This window comes from Mustela nigripes, chromosome 5 (genome assembly GCF_022355385.1).
Source record: "Mustela nigripes isolate SB6536 chromosome 5, MUSNIG.SB6536, whole genome shotgun sequence".
NCBI classification, from domain to species: domain Eukaryota; kingdom Metazoa; phylum Chordata; class Mammalia; order Carnivora; family Mustelidae; genus Mustela; species Mustela nigripes.
The window spans coordinates 129,922,682-129,940,956 of NC_081561.1; the positions used below are offsets into that span (position 1 = coordinate 129,922,682).

Consider the following 18,275-nt stretch of genomic DNA (forward strand, 5'->3'; position numbering starts at 1 on the left):
TAAGAAATTCCCAAAATGTTTACTGAAATTATGCCTACAAATAGTTCTAGTTACCTAACCACTTTTTTCCTAGATACTCTTGTACAGATGAATTTTTTTATAAACTCCTTACTAGCTGCGGCACTTACCAGGTAGAGTACGTGGGCAAATGCTCTGTGCCTCAGTTTCCATGTTTGCAAAATAAAACAGTAACTATACAAGTCCCATTGAGTTGTTAGCAGGTTTTAAAACAACATAACTCATGGAGAAAGGTTAGACTGGTGTATGGCACTTGGGAAATACTCAATGAGCGTGTGCCACAAGCCATGCTATTATTATTACTACAGCCTCTACTATATTTAGTCCTTCTAAAATAATGTTTCCCAGGAACCTTCTTTGGTATTTGGTGAGTAGGCGACTATGTCCTACTGATCTGACTCAAGAGTAATCTTTTTCCCCATTACCCCCATGGCCTTCCGCTTCTAGCCAATCTCACAGATTATTAACTCCTTCTGCTTTATAGAGTGGCTGTGTACATATTTTTCGTTCTATGATTGCTTCCTCCCTGATGGTAGGGAGATGACTCTGCCTTCTTTCTGCTTTTCCCGGTGCCTACTTTTTGCTCTGTATGGGGTAGGCTCCAAACCTGCTTGTTGGGTGATACTGAGTGAAGGGATTAATGGCTGCACGTGGGGGTTCACGTTGCTTAAATGCACCATTGACCCCAGTATAGAATGATGGCGCAGGCCAGTGATTTAATGTGATTCCATGGGGCCATTTTTCCTTACTTTTCTTTCTTACTTTTTTTTTTATAGATTTTTAAAAATTTATTTGATATAGAGAGAGATCACAAGTGGACAGAGAGGCAGGCAGAGAAGAAGGGGGAAGCAGGCTTCCCACCGAGCAGAGAACCCGATGTGGGGCTCAATCCCAGGACCCTGAGATCATGACCTGAGCCGAAGGCAGAGGCTTAACCCACTGAGCCACCCAGGCGCCCAATGGGGCCATTTTTCAATGTAAGAGCCCAAGATAAGGAAAAGGAATGAAGATAGTCAAAGAGATCTAAGCTGCCTTTTAATAAACATACAGCAATCCTTTTGTGGCAAGGCACTCATTATATTGGACCACAGGAAAATGTACCAGCAATAAAAAAAGTCTGGAAGACAAGTTACTCAGAATGAGTCTAGTTCACAGTGCTTTTTAAAAGCCAGCAAGTAAGCGTGTCCAGGGCAGGGTACCTTTGCATGTGTGGTGCATGAGGCATTGATTTTCTCCAAGTGCAGCTAACAACAACCGCAAAGCCCAGTCAGGTTACCAGGAGGTAAATTCCCATCTTCCTCTCTGAGAGAAGTTAGCTCAATATTGTCATTTATTTGCCTTAATTTCTTAATTATCTCCCAAAGGCAGTAACAACACTTGATCCCTCCGGCCCCCACTCTGTCCCTCCAGCAGAGCGCTCCCCCACCCCCCCCAACTCTGCTGAGTCTCTGTGTGGGACTTCTTCCCAGCCACACAGTGGCAACCTCTAACCTTGTATTCTTGACCTTCTATAATGCCTGCTTCTTTTTTGACAGACAAGACTGTCCTTCCTGCCAAGGACTTTCTGACACCCTCTCCTTGGGGACTGTTCCTGCCTCCATCCCTGTAGCCCTCGAGTTCTTTTGCATATCCCTGTTGGTGAAGAGGACTTTTGCTTGCTAGAGTGGGTATGATAAAATCAAAACTTTCTTTTCTTAAATGTAAACTATTGTCATAGTGAATATGCTTTTTTGAAAGTACCCAGTTTCCCCTTTGCCCAACCCCCACCTACTGAGAATCATTGTTTTTGCCATAAACTCAGCAATAATGGACTCAGGAAATTGTTTGTGAAAAATCAGAAGGTGGGAAAATTCTACCCATTAGCACAGAGTTACTGGTGGGTGCTACTCTCTTCAAACTCTTTGCATCCTGGGGGATGTTTGGGCTTGAGAAGGAAAGGAGGGACCTTCTTTCTTGGTTGGTCAGTGTTCCCCATTCTTTTACTCGGTGTGCATTTGAAGTCTTTGATTCCCTGACTCACAGTGGGCACCGCAGTGTGCGGGAAACCGGGGTCTGTGTTCAGAGCTGAGTAACCAGGGGTGGGGAGGGCACAAACCTTGCTGTCGAGGAGCTTGGGAGAGCCTGTGGAGGGCCATCAGCCAAGCACCTCCCACTGCCCCATGCTTGCCTTAGTATTTTTCTTCCTTCACTTTGAAGGAAAATTGAAGAATAACCATTCATATAAATCCAAGTCAAATAACATGAATGTATTTTTAGAATGTCCCTCCATCCACATCTCGAACCTTCCACGAATATTGTGTCATATGTGTCCATGGTCCCATTCTCTCTCTGTCTATAGATGTAAATACAGTCTCCTGAACCAATTCGGTAAACTGGCTCTACTAAGTTATTACATTCCAGAACGTATGCAGTTTATGGTCTCCTTATTGGCTATAAAGAGCATGGGAAATCTAAATGCTGGGGCACTGGCCTCGCCATGGGACCGCAGGCGAACTGGAGGTATTATGTGAAACTATGAAGTGGGAACATAATTACTCCAATCCTACCCTTTCTACTTCATATACTTTGACCCTTCTGCAATGACTAATAGCTTCTTTCTGTTTTCCTAAATCAAAAGCCTCAACTGGCATTCTGGACCTATTAGACTCTGACAGTATTACAAATTTAACCCACTCTAGGACATTCTTTCTGGTTGGAAAGATACAGACGAGCAGAGACAAAGTAATATTAAGTAAAATAGTGCCATAAAAATAATGTTCTGAGAAATATTCCCAAATAAGGGTTTCTTTTCATCATCTGCATAGTTTATACTAATAGTAACACTCAGAATGTATAAAGCATTTATGCTATACCAAGTACTGTGTTAAGCATTCTTTCTGTATATATTTTAGCTAATTTCTACAGTAACTGTAGGAAGTGTGAAGTAGGCATGAATACTTTCTCTAAGCTTCAGCTTCTTTCTCTGTTATTTGGGCATCTGTACTTTGCCTCAGCTAGGGAGCAGGCAGTTTGGAACTTGAACCTGGGACCATCAGAGTGCAAAGCCTGCCACCCAAAACACTCTGCTGGGCGGCCTTCCTATTGTTTCACTGAGCATATAAGTACATAAGAAATCACTCAGGGTCTCCACAAGAATTTAAGTTTCCCTGAAAATCAAATAATTATTTTCTTACTCTTTGTGGTCTGAGTGTTGCAAAAAGTTATATGTGTCCATCTCTTTAAAATTAGCAGGTAAAAATACAGAATGCCTAGGTAAGTTTGAATTTCAGGTAAATAATAAATAATTTTCTTACTGTAAATATATCCTGCACAGTATTTGAGACATATACAAAAAATCTATTTGTTGCTATTTGAAACGCAAATTTAATTAGATGGCTTGTATTTTATCTTAATAAAAGGGCAACCTTACTCTCAGGCATTTCATTCTGAGACTCCCCATGCTCAAAGGAACAGGTGGAAATAACGCTTCCCTGGGTTGGGGGGGGTGTTAATTCCCAGCCTGTGGAGAAGCACTGCTCTCCGATTGGTGACTCTCCTGGCCTGGCTTCTCCTCACTCCTGGGAGTACAAAACTGAGCAGAAGTCTATCCCCCTCTTTCACATAGAAGTTACTTTTAGCACTGCAGTGGGGGGTTGGTAAGCTCTGGCCCTACCTCCCTTCCCTCTTTTTTGGGGGTATGGGTGTGGCTTACTCCTGGAGAAGGACCATCTTCATGCACCTTATTTTGGTAATAATAATTAAGAATTACTACTCTACTAACCATTAGTAGGATTAATAGCAATAATCTAGACTTCAGTTCTTGTTAGAAATGGTGTCAATCCACATGACTGCTTTGGTTCTACAGTTGCTGGAACCATAGCTATAGAGTGTGTGTGTGTGTGTGTGTGTGTGAGAGAGAGAGAGAGAGAGATGTTAGGTCCACTGCTCCTTCCTTTCCCATGAACTTAGGTGACTTCATTTTCCTCCTACTTAGCATCTCCCACGCACTGGACATGCTCTTGTCCATTTTGGCTCAGGGGACTCTTAAATCACTTAGCCTGGATTCATTCTCCTTTACCCAATTTCTACATTTTGGTTGTGCTTTCAACATCAAAGCTATTACAAGGTATTCAAACAGCAGCTCCTTGCATAACCACATCATCAGTAGCATATCCTGATCATTTTAACTTTTGGGCTGGGGCTTGATTTTCATCACAACTTCTTGCTTCTGGAATATAATGGCTCCCATCTATTTCAAGTATCAGCTCTGTAGCTTCCCAACAGATTCTGTAGCATCCCAACACCCTGAGTCACTGGCTCACTCTCCCCACTGGCAGAGAACCTTCTGTTTGATTTATGCCAAAAGGATTGGTCCGCAGTACTGTTTCTATTGTCCCAACATCACAGAGGAGCAGGAAGCCAGGGACAGAGCACACGCATTAGGAGCTGTGGCTTGACAAAAATGACCCTCCTGGCACATGCGAGTGGCAGAAAGTCACAGAAGTGCCACTGCCGCCTTAGGTGAGAGTCTAAGCAGCCCCACTCCGAGGACACAGGACACATGCCCTTCTGCTAGTTTCAACAGTGACATGTTCCAAAGCCTCAACTCGCAATGCACGACGTCCAAATCCAACTCAACCAAGTAACACTCTTCAAGTTTCGCAAGCGACCTGGTGCAGGTGACGCTCTCTAGGCGGATGGGGGAGGGAAAGAGGAGGGGAGAGTCAGGGACAGGCGAGTGGCGCCCGCAGCCCGCGGGGCGCAGGTGCCGCGGCAGGGTGACAAGGGCAGGGACACTGTACCTTGGCAGCAGGCGGCAGGCTTCCGGGAGCCACGCGGGGCTCGCTGCTCTCGGGCGGCTCTTGTCTGCCGACCGCTGAGCTCCCTTCAATGTCAAAAGGAAAAGCGTGGTCGTTCCCGGCCGCGGCGGCGGCGGCGGCGGCGGCGCAGGCGGCGCCCCAGAGGAGCCACAGCGGCAGGACTGAGCACGGGGCTGAGCTCAGAGCCATCTCTCCGCTGACATCCAGCAGGATCTGCCTGGGACTCGGCGGCGGCTTGTCCTCGTCGGTCCCCCCCCGCACCGTGGGGCGGCGGTGCCTCGCGTGCCCTTCCTTCCCGGCCTCCGCCGCGTCCAGATGCGGCAAGTCAAGGCGGCCCGGGGAGCAACTTCGTCAAGAAGGGAGCGGGAGCGCGCAGCCCGGGTCCCTCTTCCCCACGTCTCCCTCCTCTTCCCCTTCTCCCCCCTCCGTTCGCCTCTCTCACTTTCTCTCTCGCTTTCTCTCTCCCCAGGGGCTCCGGCTGAAGGGCGTGTAGATGGACGAAGCTTAAGGCTGAGCATCAAAAGGCGGACGGGGTTGGGGCGAGCCCCGCCGGCCACCTCCTGTCCCGGGCGGGTGGGGACTGCGGGCCGCGCTGTCCTGCCTTCCTCCCCACATCCATTCGCACCACTCCCTTTTCACCTTCCACTTCTAGGCCCTCCCACTCCAACGGGCATTTCACACACCGAGCTCTGGGCCTTTCCCTGGCCTGCCCTCCCCCTTCTCTCCCAGTTTGGAGTCTCTCCAAGGGACCCCGGGAATATTCAGCTTTTGTGATTGCTTCCTCACATCTCTTATTTCTTTAGTCAGGGTGCCCCGTGTCTTATCCGTATGTATCTAGATCTCTTCCGTGGCCCCCTAGTTTACAAGGAAGTGAGTGGGAAAGGGATTCCAGGGGCTGGAGCCAGAAGGAGGCAATCTCACGGGGACGGGAGAGGGGGAGGGCCCCCACTTGCTTGGGCAAGGTTTTTCATTTTCTAAAGATGGAATGCTTCGCTCTTTGAGCTGTCTTCATGGAGACTGGCTGGCCACGGTCTTCCTCCTGACGGTCCTCACCCAGGGGGCTTGGGAGAAGAGTATCTTTTACTGCAGCGCTGGAAAATGACTTCATTACGCAAATGCATGAACTTTTATTTACAAAGAACATCTTGTTTTCATCCTAAAGAGGTGCTTTGTGAGGGCTCCGGAACAAGGCTTGCAGTGTACGAGCCTGTCAAATATACTGCCCACAGCCCCGGCCTCTTCCTCTCGGCCTGTAATCTCATGCCTACTACATCTGTGTGAGTCATGCAACCTTTCTTCGACTTTGGGCGAAGTTGGCTACAGTTGTTCTGGGGGTGCCCCTGTGGCTGGGTCAGTGGTCACTGAGGCTGATAGGTACCTTGGCTTACTTTGGTTTCGTAGTGGAGCTTAAAACCTTCCCAGAAAACCCAAACGTGGCTTACAAAGGATTAGATGAAGCAACCATAAAATGATACCCAAGTAAGTCTCTAGATGTTTGAAATTATCCATAATCATGCAATAAAGCATCTTCATAAAACCTAATCATTAGCTCTGTTTTATAGGACAGAAGTTACTTTATCTAAGAAAAAACCTCACTCATTTGTTCTGTACCAAATATATGTCAGATACTTTATATACGTTATTTTGCAGACTCACAGCATTCCTGGAAAAGAGGACTATTATTTCCTTTCAAGAACAACAACAACAACAACAACAACAACAAAAAAGGAGGGGGAGGTTCTGAGAGTTAAGACATTTGCCCAACCTTACACAGCTGGTAGAAAGCTAAGCTAAGGTTTGTACGGGGACATCACAGATAACAAAACTGTCTTTTATATCTACACCACACTAAATTCATAAAATAAAGGACACAAATTCAGAGTAGGAGAAATATTCCCATCTTTAAGTACTTTCTATCTGCCAAAATGTTTGCATAAATGATCTCATTTAATGTCATCATTGCAATAATCCCACGAGATAGGTATCATTACATACATTTGGTAAAGGGAAAGTGGTGAAAGTGCTACTATTTGATGCTAAGGTCACCAATTCTTTTCAAAGATATTTTTCTTTATTTGAGAGAGAGAGAACACAAGCAGGGAAGAGGGGCAGAGGAAGAAGGAGAAGCTGACCCTCCCCTCCCTGCCGCTGAACAGGGAGCCTGATGTGGGACCCTGGGATCATGACCTGAGCCAAAGGCAGACGCTTAACCTACTGATCCACCCAGATGTAAAGGTAGTATTGAGATAAATCAATAAGATAAACTATGATCATTGGCCACATACACTGGATTAAGCACTAAATTAAGTGAAAGTACCTAAAATATGTTTGGTTGGTCCTTGAAGAGAGCGATGTTGGGAGGCAAGAGGCAAAAATGATGTTCAATTATCCTCTCCCATTCTCTCTTGAAAAAACTTTAAGTAATAATAAAATAATAATAATAGCAGTAATATCACATTCTGACTTCCGAGAAAGACCTCATCAGTACACAAAAATTGTTCACTTCACATTTGTTTTCTGAAGGATTATGTCCTGTTCTTCACTAACTGTCAATCAGTCACACACTTTGTATTTGACTTGGGTCTCTTCTCTTTACGCACAACGCCATGTTCAGGTTCTGGGAAAGGCCTGAATGGTAGGGGTGAGAGTGTATTTGTCCAAGACCCATGAACTTTTGATTACCGATTAAATATGTACTTCCAATTTTTCCTCCTCATCTTCTTTTTGTGGATGCTATTATTTTTGAGGCTAAAAGCATGGATTTTGTACGAAATAAAATAAGGTTTAAATCATGGGTCTGTTTACAGCTCTGGGAGCATGGCATACACACAGTCTCTCTGGATGTTAGTTTTCTCATCTGTAAGGCAAAGGTGTCAATGATACGTCTTTCACTGAATTATTATGAATAATAAATGAAATAATGTTGGTAAAGTATTAACACAGACTGGCCTATAGTCAGTGCTCAATATAGACTATTTATACTGTATTTCAAAGTCTTAAAAAAGAACAGAATAACTATTTTTAAAAAGGAAAAATAACCACGTTTATTTATCCTGCGGCTCGGGTAACCTCGCATTTGCTGAGAATAGCCATTCGCATTTCTGGCTGCTGTGTAGGCCTTCCCCGTATTAAACACATATGTGGTGGTCATGGACGATGGAGTGATAGGACAGGGCAGGCCAGACGAGAGCGTGGCTGACTGTTGCACAGAAAGTTAGGAGGGAGTAGAACAGAGGGAATCATCTCCTCACTGAAGGGCCACCTACAGACCATCAAAATCCGGAATGTGGGAGGATTTTACTCCTGCTACAATGACAGACTGACAATAGACCAAGTGTCCTCAGTGTGGCGGCTTTCTTATCGTGACCCTTCCTTGCACTCGTCTCCTGAGACTGGAGTTGGCATTGGCCAAATACTTTCAGGTTCATTATCTCCCTTGGGATCCCCACCTGCCCCGTGATCAAAAAAGTGCTGCTCCCTGATGCTCAGAAGAGAGCGCATTGGGAGGCGAACAGGTTTAATGGCAAGGACATAAAGCTAGTTCATGAGCAGGATGAGGGCCCCACACCTTCCCACTTCCAGACCAATGCTTTCTCAACTACACCCAACTATTTTTAGTGCTGGCAGCAGCAGATCTGGTGGCTTGGAGGCTTTATCAAAAGAATGTTCTGGAATTCCCTTCTGAGTCCCCCAGTGGGTGCGCTTATCAGCAGATGAGTATCAGGGCTGCCCCCTCCTTTCAGCACTTGTTGGGCCTGTCCACAGCATCCGAGGATCCAGCAAGGGTGTTGTTAATGCATCCCATATGCCCTTCTGTAAATAGAAAGTCACGTCAGATGCTATTTCGGATTTTTAGGCGCTAATCTTGGACATAATTAGACAGGATTGTTGTGGGACTGTGTACTAGTGACAATTTTGTGATGAGGTTGGTCAGAGAAGCAAGGGCGAGCTATCACCTGCCATGAGGTCTCTGACAGTCAAGTGGCAGGAAGGAAAGGTGGAGCGTGGTGTCTCTTTTCGGCTGACACCCCCTCCTCTCAGGCTGTGCTTCTCCTCTGTGGATGACTCTGGTGGGAGTCCAGCCATGTGAGGAGGAGCGAGAACAAGAAAGCCAGGAGCGTGTGGGGTCTTCTAAAAGCCATTCCTCCTCCCATTTGTTTTGTCAGACTTTTGTTTAGGATGTGGACAGCCTGTGCTAGCTATGCTTCCTCTCTGGACTATGACACTTATCACAGCCTCATTTGGCTTTTAGCATGTGTTTTCTACATTCTTTCCATCCATCCATCCACCCATCCATCCATCCTTTATTTAGTTACTCATGAACTCCTGTATTCACTTCTATACTCTGCATTTGTTGAACACTTCAGAGCGGCAGGTTACATGCTGAAGGAAGGATGATTAAAAAAATATATATATATCCTAACTCTGAAGGAATTAAGAGTCCACTGAGGTGTACTGTAAGTTAACCCTAGAAGGAATGCAAAGTGGTTAACAGGAATTCAAAGGCAAAGTCCAGATGAGCTGCTAATAAACTAACTAGAGCAAGGCTTTTCTGGGGACTCTACTGACTGGAAGAAGGGGGCAACCTTGCTGAGTCCTCCGTGATGAGAGGAAGGAAAGATGCCATTTGTAGAGGAGCAATCACATCAGAGACTTGCGGCCACAGGACGGGTGAGAGAGTCATGGGATTTTGAAGGCTCCTTGAGTGCCTGTTTAGGGCACATAGTCTTTGCCTTCAGGGCCTGGGACAGCCTGAGGGAGATGAAAGCTTCCCTGCCTGCTCTGGTCTCTCAGCTTTTCCTCTGTCCAAGCCCCAGGCTACACGGGGCTCCTGCCAATCTGGACACTGAAGAGCTTGTCACAGTCCCATGGAGGTCCTGAACAAAAGCCTGAGGAAACCCATGGGAGGAAGAACAACTTCTTTTAAGTTAACAAAATGTTTACATTCCATTGTGGTGAGAACTTAACAGGAGGTAGACCCTCTTCACTGGTTTTGAAATGTACAATAACAATATTGTTATGCGTAAGTACAATGACCCATGGGGGGAAGAACAACATTTAGAAGTCTCCATGCTCACCTGGCTCTCTTGCTTTCGCTCCTCCTCACATGGCTGGACTCCTTCCAGAGTCATCCACAGAGGTGAAGCGTAGCCTGAGAGGAGGGGGTGTCAGCAGAAAAGAGACACCACTCTCCACCTTTCCTTCCTGCCACTTGACTGTCAGAGACCTCATGGCAGGTGATAGCTCGCCCTTACTTCTCTGATCAACCTCAGCACAAAACTGTCATCACCTTTTAAATTATAAGTGAAGAAATTGAATCCCAAGAATGACATAATCATGGCTGCATTTGAAAAATTTAAAATGTAGCAATTGTAATTGTAGCTAAATTGAAAATTACAGATAGCAAAAAAAGAGGAAATAGTGGTCACCATGAATCATACCTTTCTAGGGTAAAGATTTAAGACACTGGAAATGTTTGGGAGTAAATACCTTCAGACTTCTATTGCATCCATATCAATTTTTTTTTTTTTTGCAGCTGTTCTATGTTTTTAAATATTTTATGCATTCTATTTGATATATATTTTGTATGTGCATGAAATATATTTTACATATCCATTTTATATATCCTACTTTTTCATAAAAAACCAAATTAAAATGGGGCACCTCGATGTCTCAGTCAGTTGAGCTTCTGACTCTTGATTTTGGCTCAGGTCATGATCTTAGGGTGGTGAAATCTAGCCTTGCATTGGGCTCCATGCTCAGCAGGGCATTCTTTCTCTCCCTCTCCCTTTACCCCTCCCCTCATCCATGCACTGTCTCTCTCTCTCTCTGCAATAAATAAATAAATCTTAGGGAAAAAAAAGAACAAAAACAAAAAAGAATCACAATGTGCATAGTATTTTTAAGCTTTTCCTCTACTGAGGTCACTGTAACCTCAGTATGTTACTCTGAGAAACTCATGGTGTTCAGATTTGCATGTGGGGAGGATTCTCAGGGACAGATGGGACCTTGACTAGAGAGCCTCACTAGGAGAGGGAAACCTTGACTAGAGGGCCCCACTAGGCTGGGAAACCCTTTCTTCTCACACTGGCTCTGTAAGCCCTTAGGACAGGGATCCTACAGCGAAGAGGAGGGCCTGGATTGCACTGGGGAATGATAATAGAGATGAGAACATCCTGATCCTAGTGGTGTAGCCTGATGGAGAAACAGGGGAAACCAGCAGATGGAGAGAGAATGGTCCTAACAAGGATTATCGACCACCTTGACTGTGGCCATCGCTTAGGTCCACAAGGGTAATTACTTTATCAGGCTAAGAAGAAGTGATCATTATTTTGTGGTAAAGTAATCAACTGAGAACAGGGGTGTCAGCATCCATTATATCAGTGATGAGATCAATATAAAATAGGAACTCCTGGGACTGGATAATGGAATGATACAATTAAGGAGAATTGGGGTACATTCAACAGAAGAGACCCAAGACACTGGATTCTTATATCCTTGCACCCATTCCAACCCAAACATCATAAAAGGAAGAGAAGTTTCCTTAAGAGAAGGATTGCTGTCACCATGGTGGGTATATAAGCAGGACGGGGAGTTAAAATGTGTTCTAACCTACTTTGTATGAGGCAGAAATGGGTCTTTAGGAGTCTAACTCAAAAGCTCTCTGCAATCTAGCCCTGTATCCCTTTTGTTATCTTCTAGAAAATGCATGCTGGATGTGTTCACCTTGGGAAATCAACTTGTTTTAGAAAAAAATGTCAGAACTGAGTATAACCATAATAAACATCTCAAATTTGCACTGTGCTTTACAGTTTGGAATTAAAGTACAGTTACTGCTTCTCTAACAAGTGAGAAATTGATCTGGCTCTAAAAGTTTAAATGTACAGATTCAGACCTTGAGGAGAAAGAGTCTCAAGTCATTGTCCACCATATCTGTTAGATGGTCGGTACATAGCTCCTGAATATTTAGGGATTTATTCATCATCCATTCACTCAACAAATATTTTGCAATGTCTACTTGGTAATTGGCACTTTTCTCAGCCCTGAGGAGAGGGCAGAGTAGAAATAAGACAAAAATTTCTGCCTTCATGAAGTTTACATTCTAATTGAGGCAAGCATAGGAGAGAGAGAGAGAATAAACAATCAAGCAAGAGGAATATGTATACATGGAATACAGTGTGTCAACTGGAAAGTGCTGTGGGGAAAAAGGTTGCAGAGGATGGAAATCTTGCTTGCCTTCTTGAGGAAGAAGCAAGAATAAAATGATCAAGGCAGAGTAGTTGGAAATAGTCTCAAAGGTAAAGGGCTGTGGGGGATGGATTATGTAGGAACATCAAGATAATTATAAAAAAATTTGGCCCTGAGGGAGATGGGAAATATTAGAGGGTTCTGTGAATGGAAGTAACATGACTGGACTTATTTTGTCTTTCACTTGGAAACAGGGTTAGAGGGAAAGAGATGAGAGAGGAGCCAGGGAGACTGCTTAGAAGCTATGGCAGCAATTCAGGTGAGAGACCATAGGGACTTGGTCCACAACATTAACATTAGAGCTGAGAGGTCATCAAATTCTGGATCTATTTTGAATGTGAAGATTTGAAATGAAGACTTTCTGGATATTGGGAATGAAAATAAGAAAGGACTTCATCTTTTTGGCCTGAGCAGACTTGAATGATTGATTTGTCACTACTAGATGGAAAGGAAGAGCCAGTTAGAGGAATGGAAATGATGAAAAGCTTAGTGTGGGAAGATTTTTTTGAGATGCTTTTTAGATCTCATTCTTACACTCTACTCCTTTACTTAAATACTTGTTTTGAAAACATTACATATTCATAACTCATAACACATAAAACACACACCGCCTTTTCACAGGGATCTACTTAGTGCAAGGCACTGTGGATAATGCTATGTAATAACTTTATCTTATACTCTAATAAGGGAGATTTATAGCAGTTAGGTACTATAATTCAAGTCAGTAGGTGTTCCAGATGGGCACAAATCCATTGCTCTTGGGGGTTAAAGCAGGGAGGGATACTTTGAGCTCAATGAGAAGAGAAAGCACTCTAGATTGGAACTGGATCTCCACACAGGCAGAGGAATTAGCTATTGGAAGATGGGTGGGGGAAGGGCATGGAGAAGGGAATTTCAGGCAAATGGAACAGCAGAGACACAGGAATAGAATGGGAAATCACATGCATATTCAGGTAAGAGCAAGGGCAGATTACCTGAGCATTGTGCAAAGTTTGTTTGGGTGGATAATAAGAGATAATATGGAAAAGATAGATATGGATCTGATCACTGGTTTACGACTAGAAGAGAAAGAGATGATCACAGGGGAGTTAAGAAGGGTTAATCAGATAACCAGGAGGAAGGTGCTCTGGAGTGGAAAGACAGGAGCCCAGAGGACAAATGGGAGGTTGTTGCAATAACAATTTAGGCCTCAGGGGACAAACAGAATAAATCTTATGATCTGTCACTGTGTCCCCTAAACACAACCCCTCATTCCTGGGGCAATCCAGACATCTCAACTTGTAAAACCAATATATCTTTGAAGCTGAGATGAATTTTAGCTTGAATGGAGTCAGCTCCTCCTATTGGAGGGAAAGAATGCAGTGTTTTACACTGTTTCCAAGTCAGCACACACCAGGACACAATATGTTGGCTGTTCTGTCAGTGGAAGGTGTTGCCTGATAGTAATTCCTATGAGATAGCTTCTATCCATCACATACCACATCCATTAGTAAAGTTCATTAATTACCTGCCCTGGGTCTACTTTGACTATTTTGATTACTTCCAAATAACCCATTAATGGTTTTCCCCTTTCTTTCTCTCTTAGTCTTGCTTTCTTTTCTTCTTCTTCTTCATTTGTCCTCCCTCATTTATTTTCTCAAAAGGCCCATGCTGATTTTAATTACATTTATCTAAAGCTAAGTGCTTAACTTATTTTTTTTATTTAATGAAAAGATAATATTTCTAGGGTGCCTGGATGGTTCAGTGGGGAGAGTATGGGACTTTTGATCTCCAGGTCATGAGTTCAAGCCCCACATTGGGTGTAGAGATTATCAGAAAAAATAAACATTAGAAAAAGATAATATTTCTTATTAAATCAATTCCCAAAGACTTTTTTCCTTTTTAATGATTAAAGAGAAATATATATGTATGTGTGTGTGTGTGTGTGTGTGTGTGTGTGTGTATGTCTATAATAAATAATACATACCTATGTAAAAACAAACAATTATGATATTTGGGATCATAGTCCATGCAGTTTCTTACTAATAAAATAATCCATAAACATAGGTTATCGCCTTTAAATACAGCCAAATTTCTCTATTGGGATTTCTAGACTAGTTCTTACCCTGACATTATTCAGACCCTAGAGATGATGATGGGAACTCTAGCAGACATTAAAAGAGCTTCAGTAACAACTCTTATTTTCCATGGAGAATTCATAACTCCTACACACAGGACCTGTGCTAGTGTCTCATTTTCTGGGTATGGGGCATTTGTTTCAGATCTAAATGAATCACTGGAATCCCATCCTATAGTGGAACATAATTATAGGATCAGAGATGGTCATATGACCAATAGGTTAATCAGATGGAAGGAGAGGTTTGCTGGAGTTGTCTGGAAAAAGGTTTCTCAGGTTTTTTTGGAGAGAGCTTCTAGAGGTGGGCAGCTTTTCTCTTTTGTATGTAAAAAAGAGACTTTGTTTCTCCTGGAGTCATTAGCAATCCCAAGGGAAACCGTTTTTTAAGAGAAAATGACCCCACAGAAGACAGAGTAGAAGTGGGATAAAATGGGTCCTGAAAGATGTTGTTTAGCCATGAAATCAAATTGACCTCCAAACTTTCATTTTCATGGGCCAAGATATACCTTTTATTGCCAATTTGAGTTAGTTTTTTCTTTACTGACAACCAAAGAGATTCTGATACAAGAATAGTAGGAATTTGAGAACCGTGATTTTTGAAAGAGTCTGTGATGAGTGTATTAGGTAGAAATAGAAATAGAAGATGCTGGTTTGCAAAGCAGTCATGTTAGTCTTCTGGAGGAAATCATCATAAAAGCAAAATTTATATATGAAATAAATTGTTTTTCCATAAGTTTGTTAATCTGTAGGTCTTCATTAAAAGAGAAATTAGATGTAGTTTTTAAAAAGCCAGTCTACAGACTTAGATTGTCAGTTTGTATCCCTCGATTTTCCTGCCACATCTATAAAGTGGGAAGTGTATCTGTCTCATAGGGTTTTTGTGAGGGTAAAGTAAGATAATGCACATAAATTTCCCGAAATAATGCTTGAAACATAGTGACCACTCAATACACTTTAGCTGCTATTATTATTACTAAGAACACTAGTATTATTACTTTTGTTATATGACTAATGTGTTCTAGAGAAAACTAGAAAAAAAGGCTAATTATAAAGTTAATAGAATTCTTTGTTATCTATAACATAATTCAATAAGTATTTTTCACTTTTCTTTCAGTAGTTTTAATATCTGGAAACAATAACTTGATTGCAGATGCTTTATTATCAACATAGTATTTAATATTTACTAACCTTTCTCATAGAGGCTGCTACTTAGGCTAATACATGGTTCTGGTCTCATTATCAACTAACACAGCATCTAGCCCTTCATTACATGTCCCATCTTAATCCTTAGCCCCATCCAGATAATTCATGGCTCCAACTATGCCATCCTTAATTACTTCATCCTTTTAGTCTAAAGTGATTTCAGTATGAATCATGTCCTTAATTCATTCAGTTCTCTACTTGAATTTTCATTTGTGGACTCAAACTTATTCTCTAGGAATAAGTAACTAGAAATGAACAGGCTTTTCTAAGGAACTAGACCGTAATTTAGGGGCCAATTTCCTGTCTGGTATTCTCAGGCATTCAAATTCAGACTCTATATTTACTAAATGTTTTCAGAATTATGGCATTTTTACATTGGTTTTCGTTTTCCATCTTTTAGAGCATGCAGAATGCTGTCACCTATGCTGTCCAAAGCAATTCACCCAACAACTCCGTGGGGTAAGCACCATCATCCAACTTGAAGCTGGGAGAGATGGAAACATCAGTGAGAGCAGACCATACCCAAAGGCTGATCTTCAAGCGTCTCAGCCTGGCATGATTTCTTCCCATCCCCTTTGACTCCCAAAGTCATCAGTCTTTGACATTTGTGACTGGAACAGCTCAAAATAAGTCATAGCTGAGCAGCAAGTATACAAAAAGAGAAGGGTTCAAGATTGCTGTCCCTTGTATTTTGAAAAACAATTCACTTGTTATCATTCTTAAATTAACATTTATTTAAAAATGAAAATACCAAGGACAAAATAATTGATTATGAGGTAAGAGGAGAGAAAGAGCCCATATTTAGAAGGAGATACATTTAATCATTAAATGACTGAATTAAAGTTAGGGCTTATTCTCTCTCTTTCTTTATTAAATGGTTTACCTGAGCAAAACTTAAGGATTGGGTTTGCCATAGGTCATGCTTGTATTTTTCTTCTGGGTGAATATGATTATGTACTAAAGACCTTGAAAAAGCTATTTCTTCCAGCTAGCTACTGGAGATGGGCCCATAACATTTCTGTGCTTATTTCAACTGGATGGCCTTTGGGAGCAGTCCACAGTGGTTTTTAAATTGGTTTTATGATGAATGATGGCCAGCAGCTCCCTGGAGGGCCTAGGAGAAAGCACAGGGAAGAGAAAGGGCTCTATACTGTGGGCTGGAGACCTGGTATTTCCATTCCAGGGCTGCACCTCACTCGTCTCAGCCTCAAGCTAGTCTTCTAAGCTCCCTTGCCTTCACTCCTTTCCTCTGTAAAATGAAAAGTGAGACAAGATGCACCTGAGGTCCCACTCAGCCTCAAGGCTCTTATGTTCTAGGAAGGCACCTATCCCCAGACATTGACTGTTCTGGTCATGGCCAGTTGCAGATCAATGGCTTAGAAAGTAACACTAATAGGACTACTCTATGGCCTTCTCTGCTGAAATAATTAAATGCAGAGTCTGGTGATTTGTGCCTGAAGCCATATTTTAGGTGCCTCAGGAAAGCCTGTGGACAGTTAATGTAACAAATCAAATGTAACAAAGGGGAGAGAAATATGAGTTATTATTTTAAACTCTGCCAGACTCAGAACTACAGGCCAGAAAAGAAATAATGCTGCTGGAGACCACAAAAGAAAAAGAATTTAGAAATATGCCTTCTGTCCTCAAGTCACCCCTCTGTTATACAGTTCTTCACTGGCTCTATGGTATGTACTTCCTAGAACAATAGGCTATCAAATCAGTAGTGCTAGAGATGGAAAAAGACCAGGCAAACTGCACAGGATACTGCAACAGGAAATTGTGACTATACTGGAAGAATAGTCTAGTGGATGCTCTCAGCCATTAGGTCATCTGCAGGGCCATTCAAAAAACATTTATTGAGTTATAATGAAGTCAAATTCCATTCCTTTCCTTTAGTCCATGTTTTTTCTTAGCTGTGAATCATTTCATCCTTGCCCTGCATGAATATGTTAAATGTATGATCACAATTAGTAAAAAGTGAAAGGGTAAGCTGTGAACAAAATGTTTATGAAATTCATAAGCCCGAGGTCAAGTGTAGACACAGGCTGGACTGAACTGTATAGAAGAACAAGGAGCATCTGCTTGTGTGTTGGATGATGAAGAACATGGGGAATTGGTATGATGTAATTTAGTGTGTAGATTCCTTAGTTACTCACAGATTTTATGCAATCTACTACTTAGACTAAATAGAACTCAGTCTTTCATGGAAAATGTTCTTATTTAGTCCAATAAATCAGCAGGGAATTTGAGACCATTACATAACTTTCAGTAGTACATATGGCCAAGGTGGGACACAGGCAAACTCAATCCTTCTGGTCTATGCATGACATAGACATAAAGATAAATCATAAAAAGAAATAAGTTTAGAAATAAACAAAAAGCAAAAATCCGGGAACATTAAAACACAAAGCAATCAGAAGAGCATTGTGCCTTTCTTTCTCTTTAAACCCACCCCTCTTAATAACTTACATGGTTGCCCCTGACCCCTCCTTGAAATGGTAGACAGTACCACATGCTGTGGTCTACTCTCCAATCTGGCAATTCCTTCATCGTATCATGGTTGGACATCATGGTAGTATAGCAAGCAATTTAGCAGGAGTCAATTGGGTCTAGGAAGAAGGTACAATATCGATACAGTGTCCAGCAGGCTGGCTAAATGGCTGACCCTCTATTCCAGGAATAACTGCCAGGATGCTGAGCCTTAACCAGCCAATGCCTTAACGAAAGCCTGAGCTGCTAGCTAACCTAAACCTGCTCAAAGTAGTAGGTAAGGATTCACCCCAAGAATTCTGGGAATTGCCAGACATTTTGAATCAGTGATGAGACTTCCTGTTTTATTAACTCAGTGGGTGCTGCCTTTACAATTGGGGCAACACCTTTACCCAACCTAC

General features: G+C 42.6%; 1 protein-coding gene across 2 annotated transcripts in view; it reads right to left on the reverse strand.

Moving 5' to 3' along the window:
- Positions 1-6,293, reverse strand: part of LAMA4 (laminin subunit alpha 4) — a 146,901-nt gene extending 140,608 nt beyond the window's left edge. The window contains exon 1 of one of the 2 annotated variants that reach the window (XM_059401233.1): positions 4,800-6,293. In XM_059401233.1, the coding sequence (XP_059257216.1) occupies positions 4,800-5,006 (207 nt within the window). In that variant the 5' untranslated portion in view covers positions 5,007-6,293. The remainder of the gene's footprint in view (positions 1-4,799) is intronic. The other variant, XM_059401234.1, reaches the window with a different exon arrangement.
- Between the last annotated feature and the right edge of the window lie 11,982 nt (positions 6,294-18,275).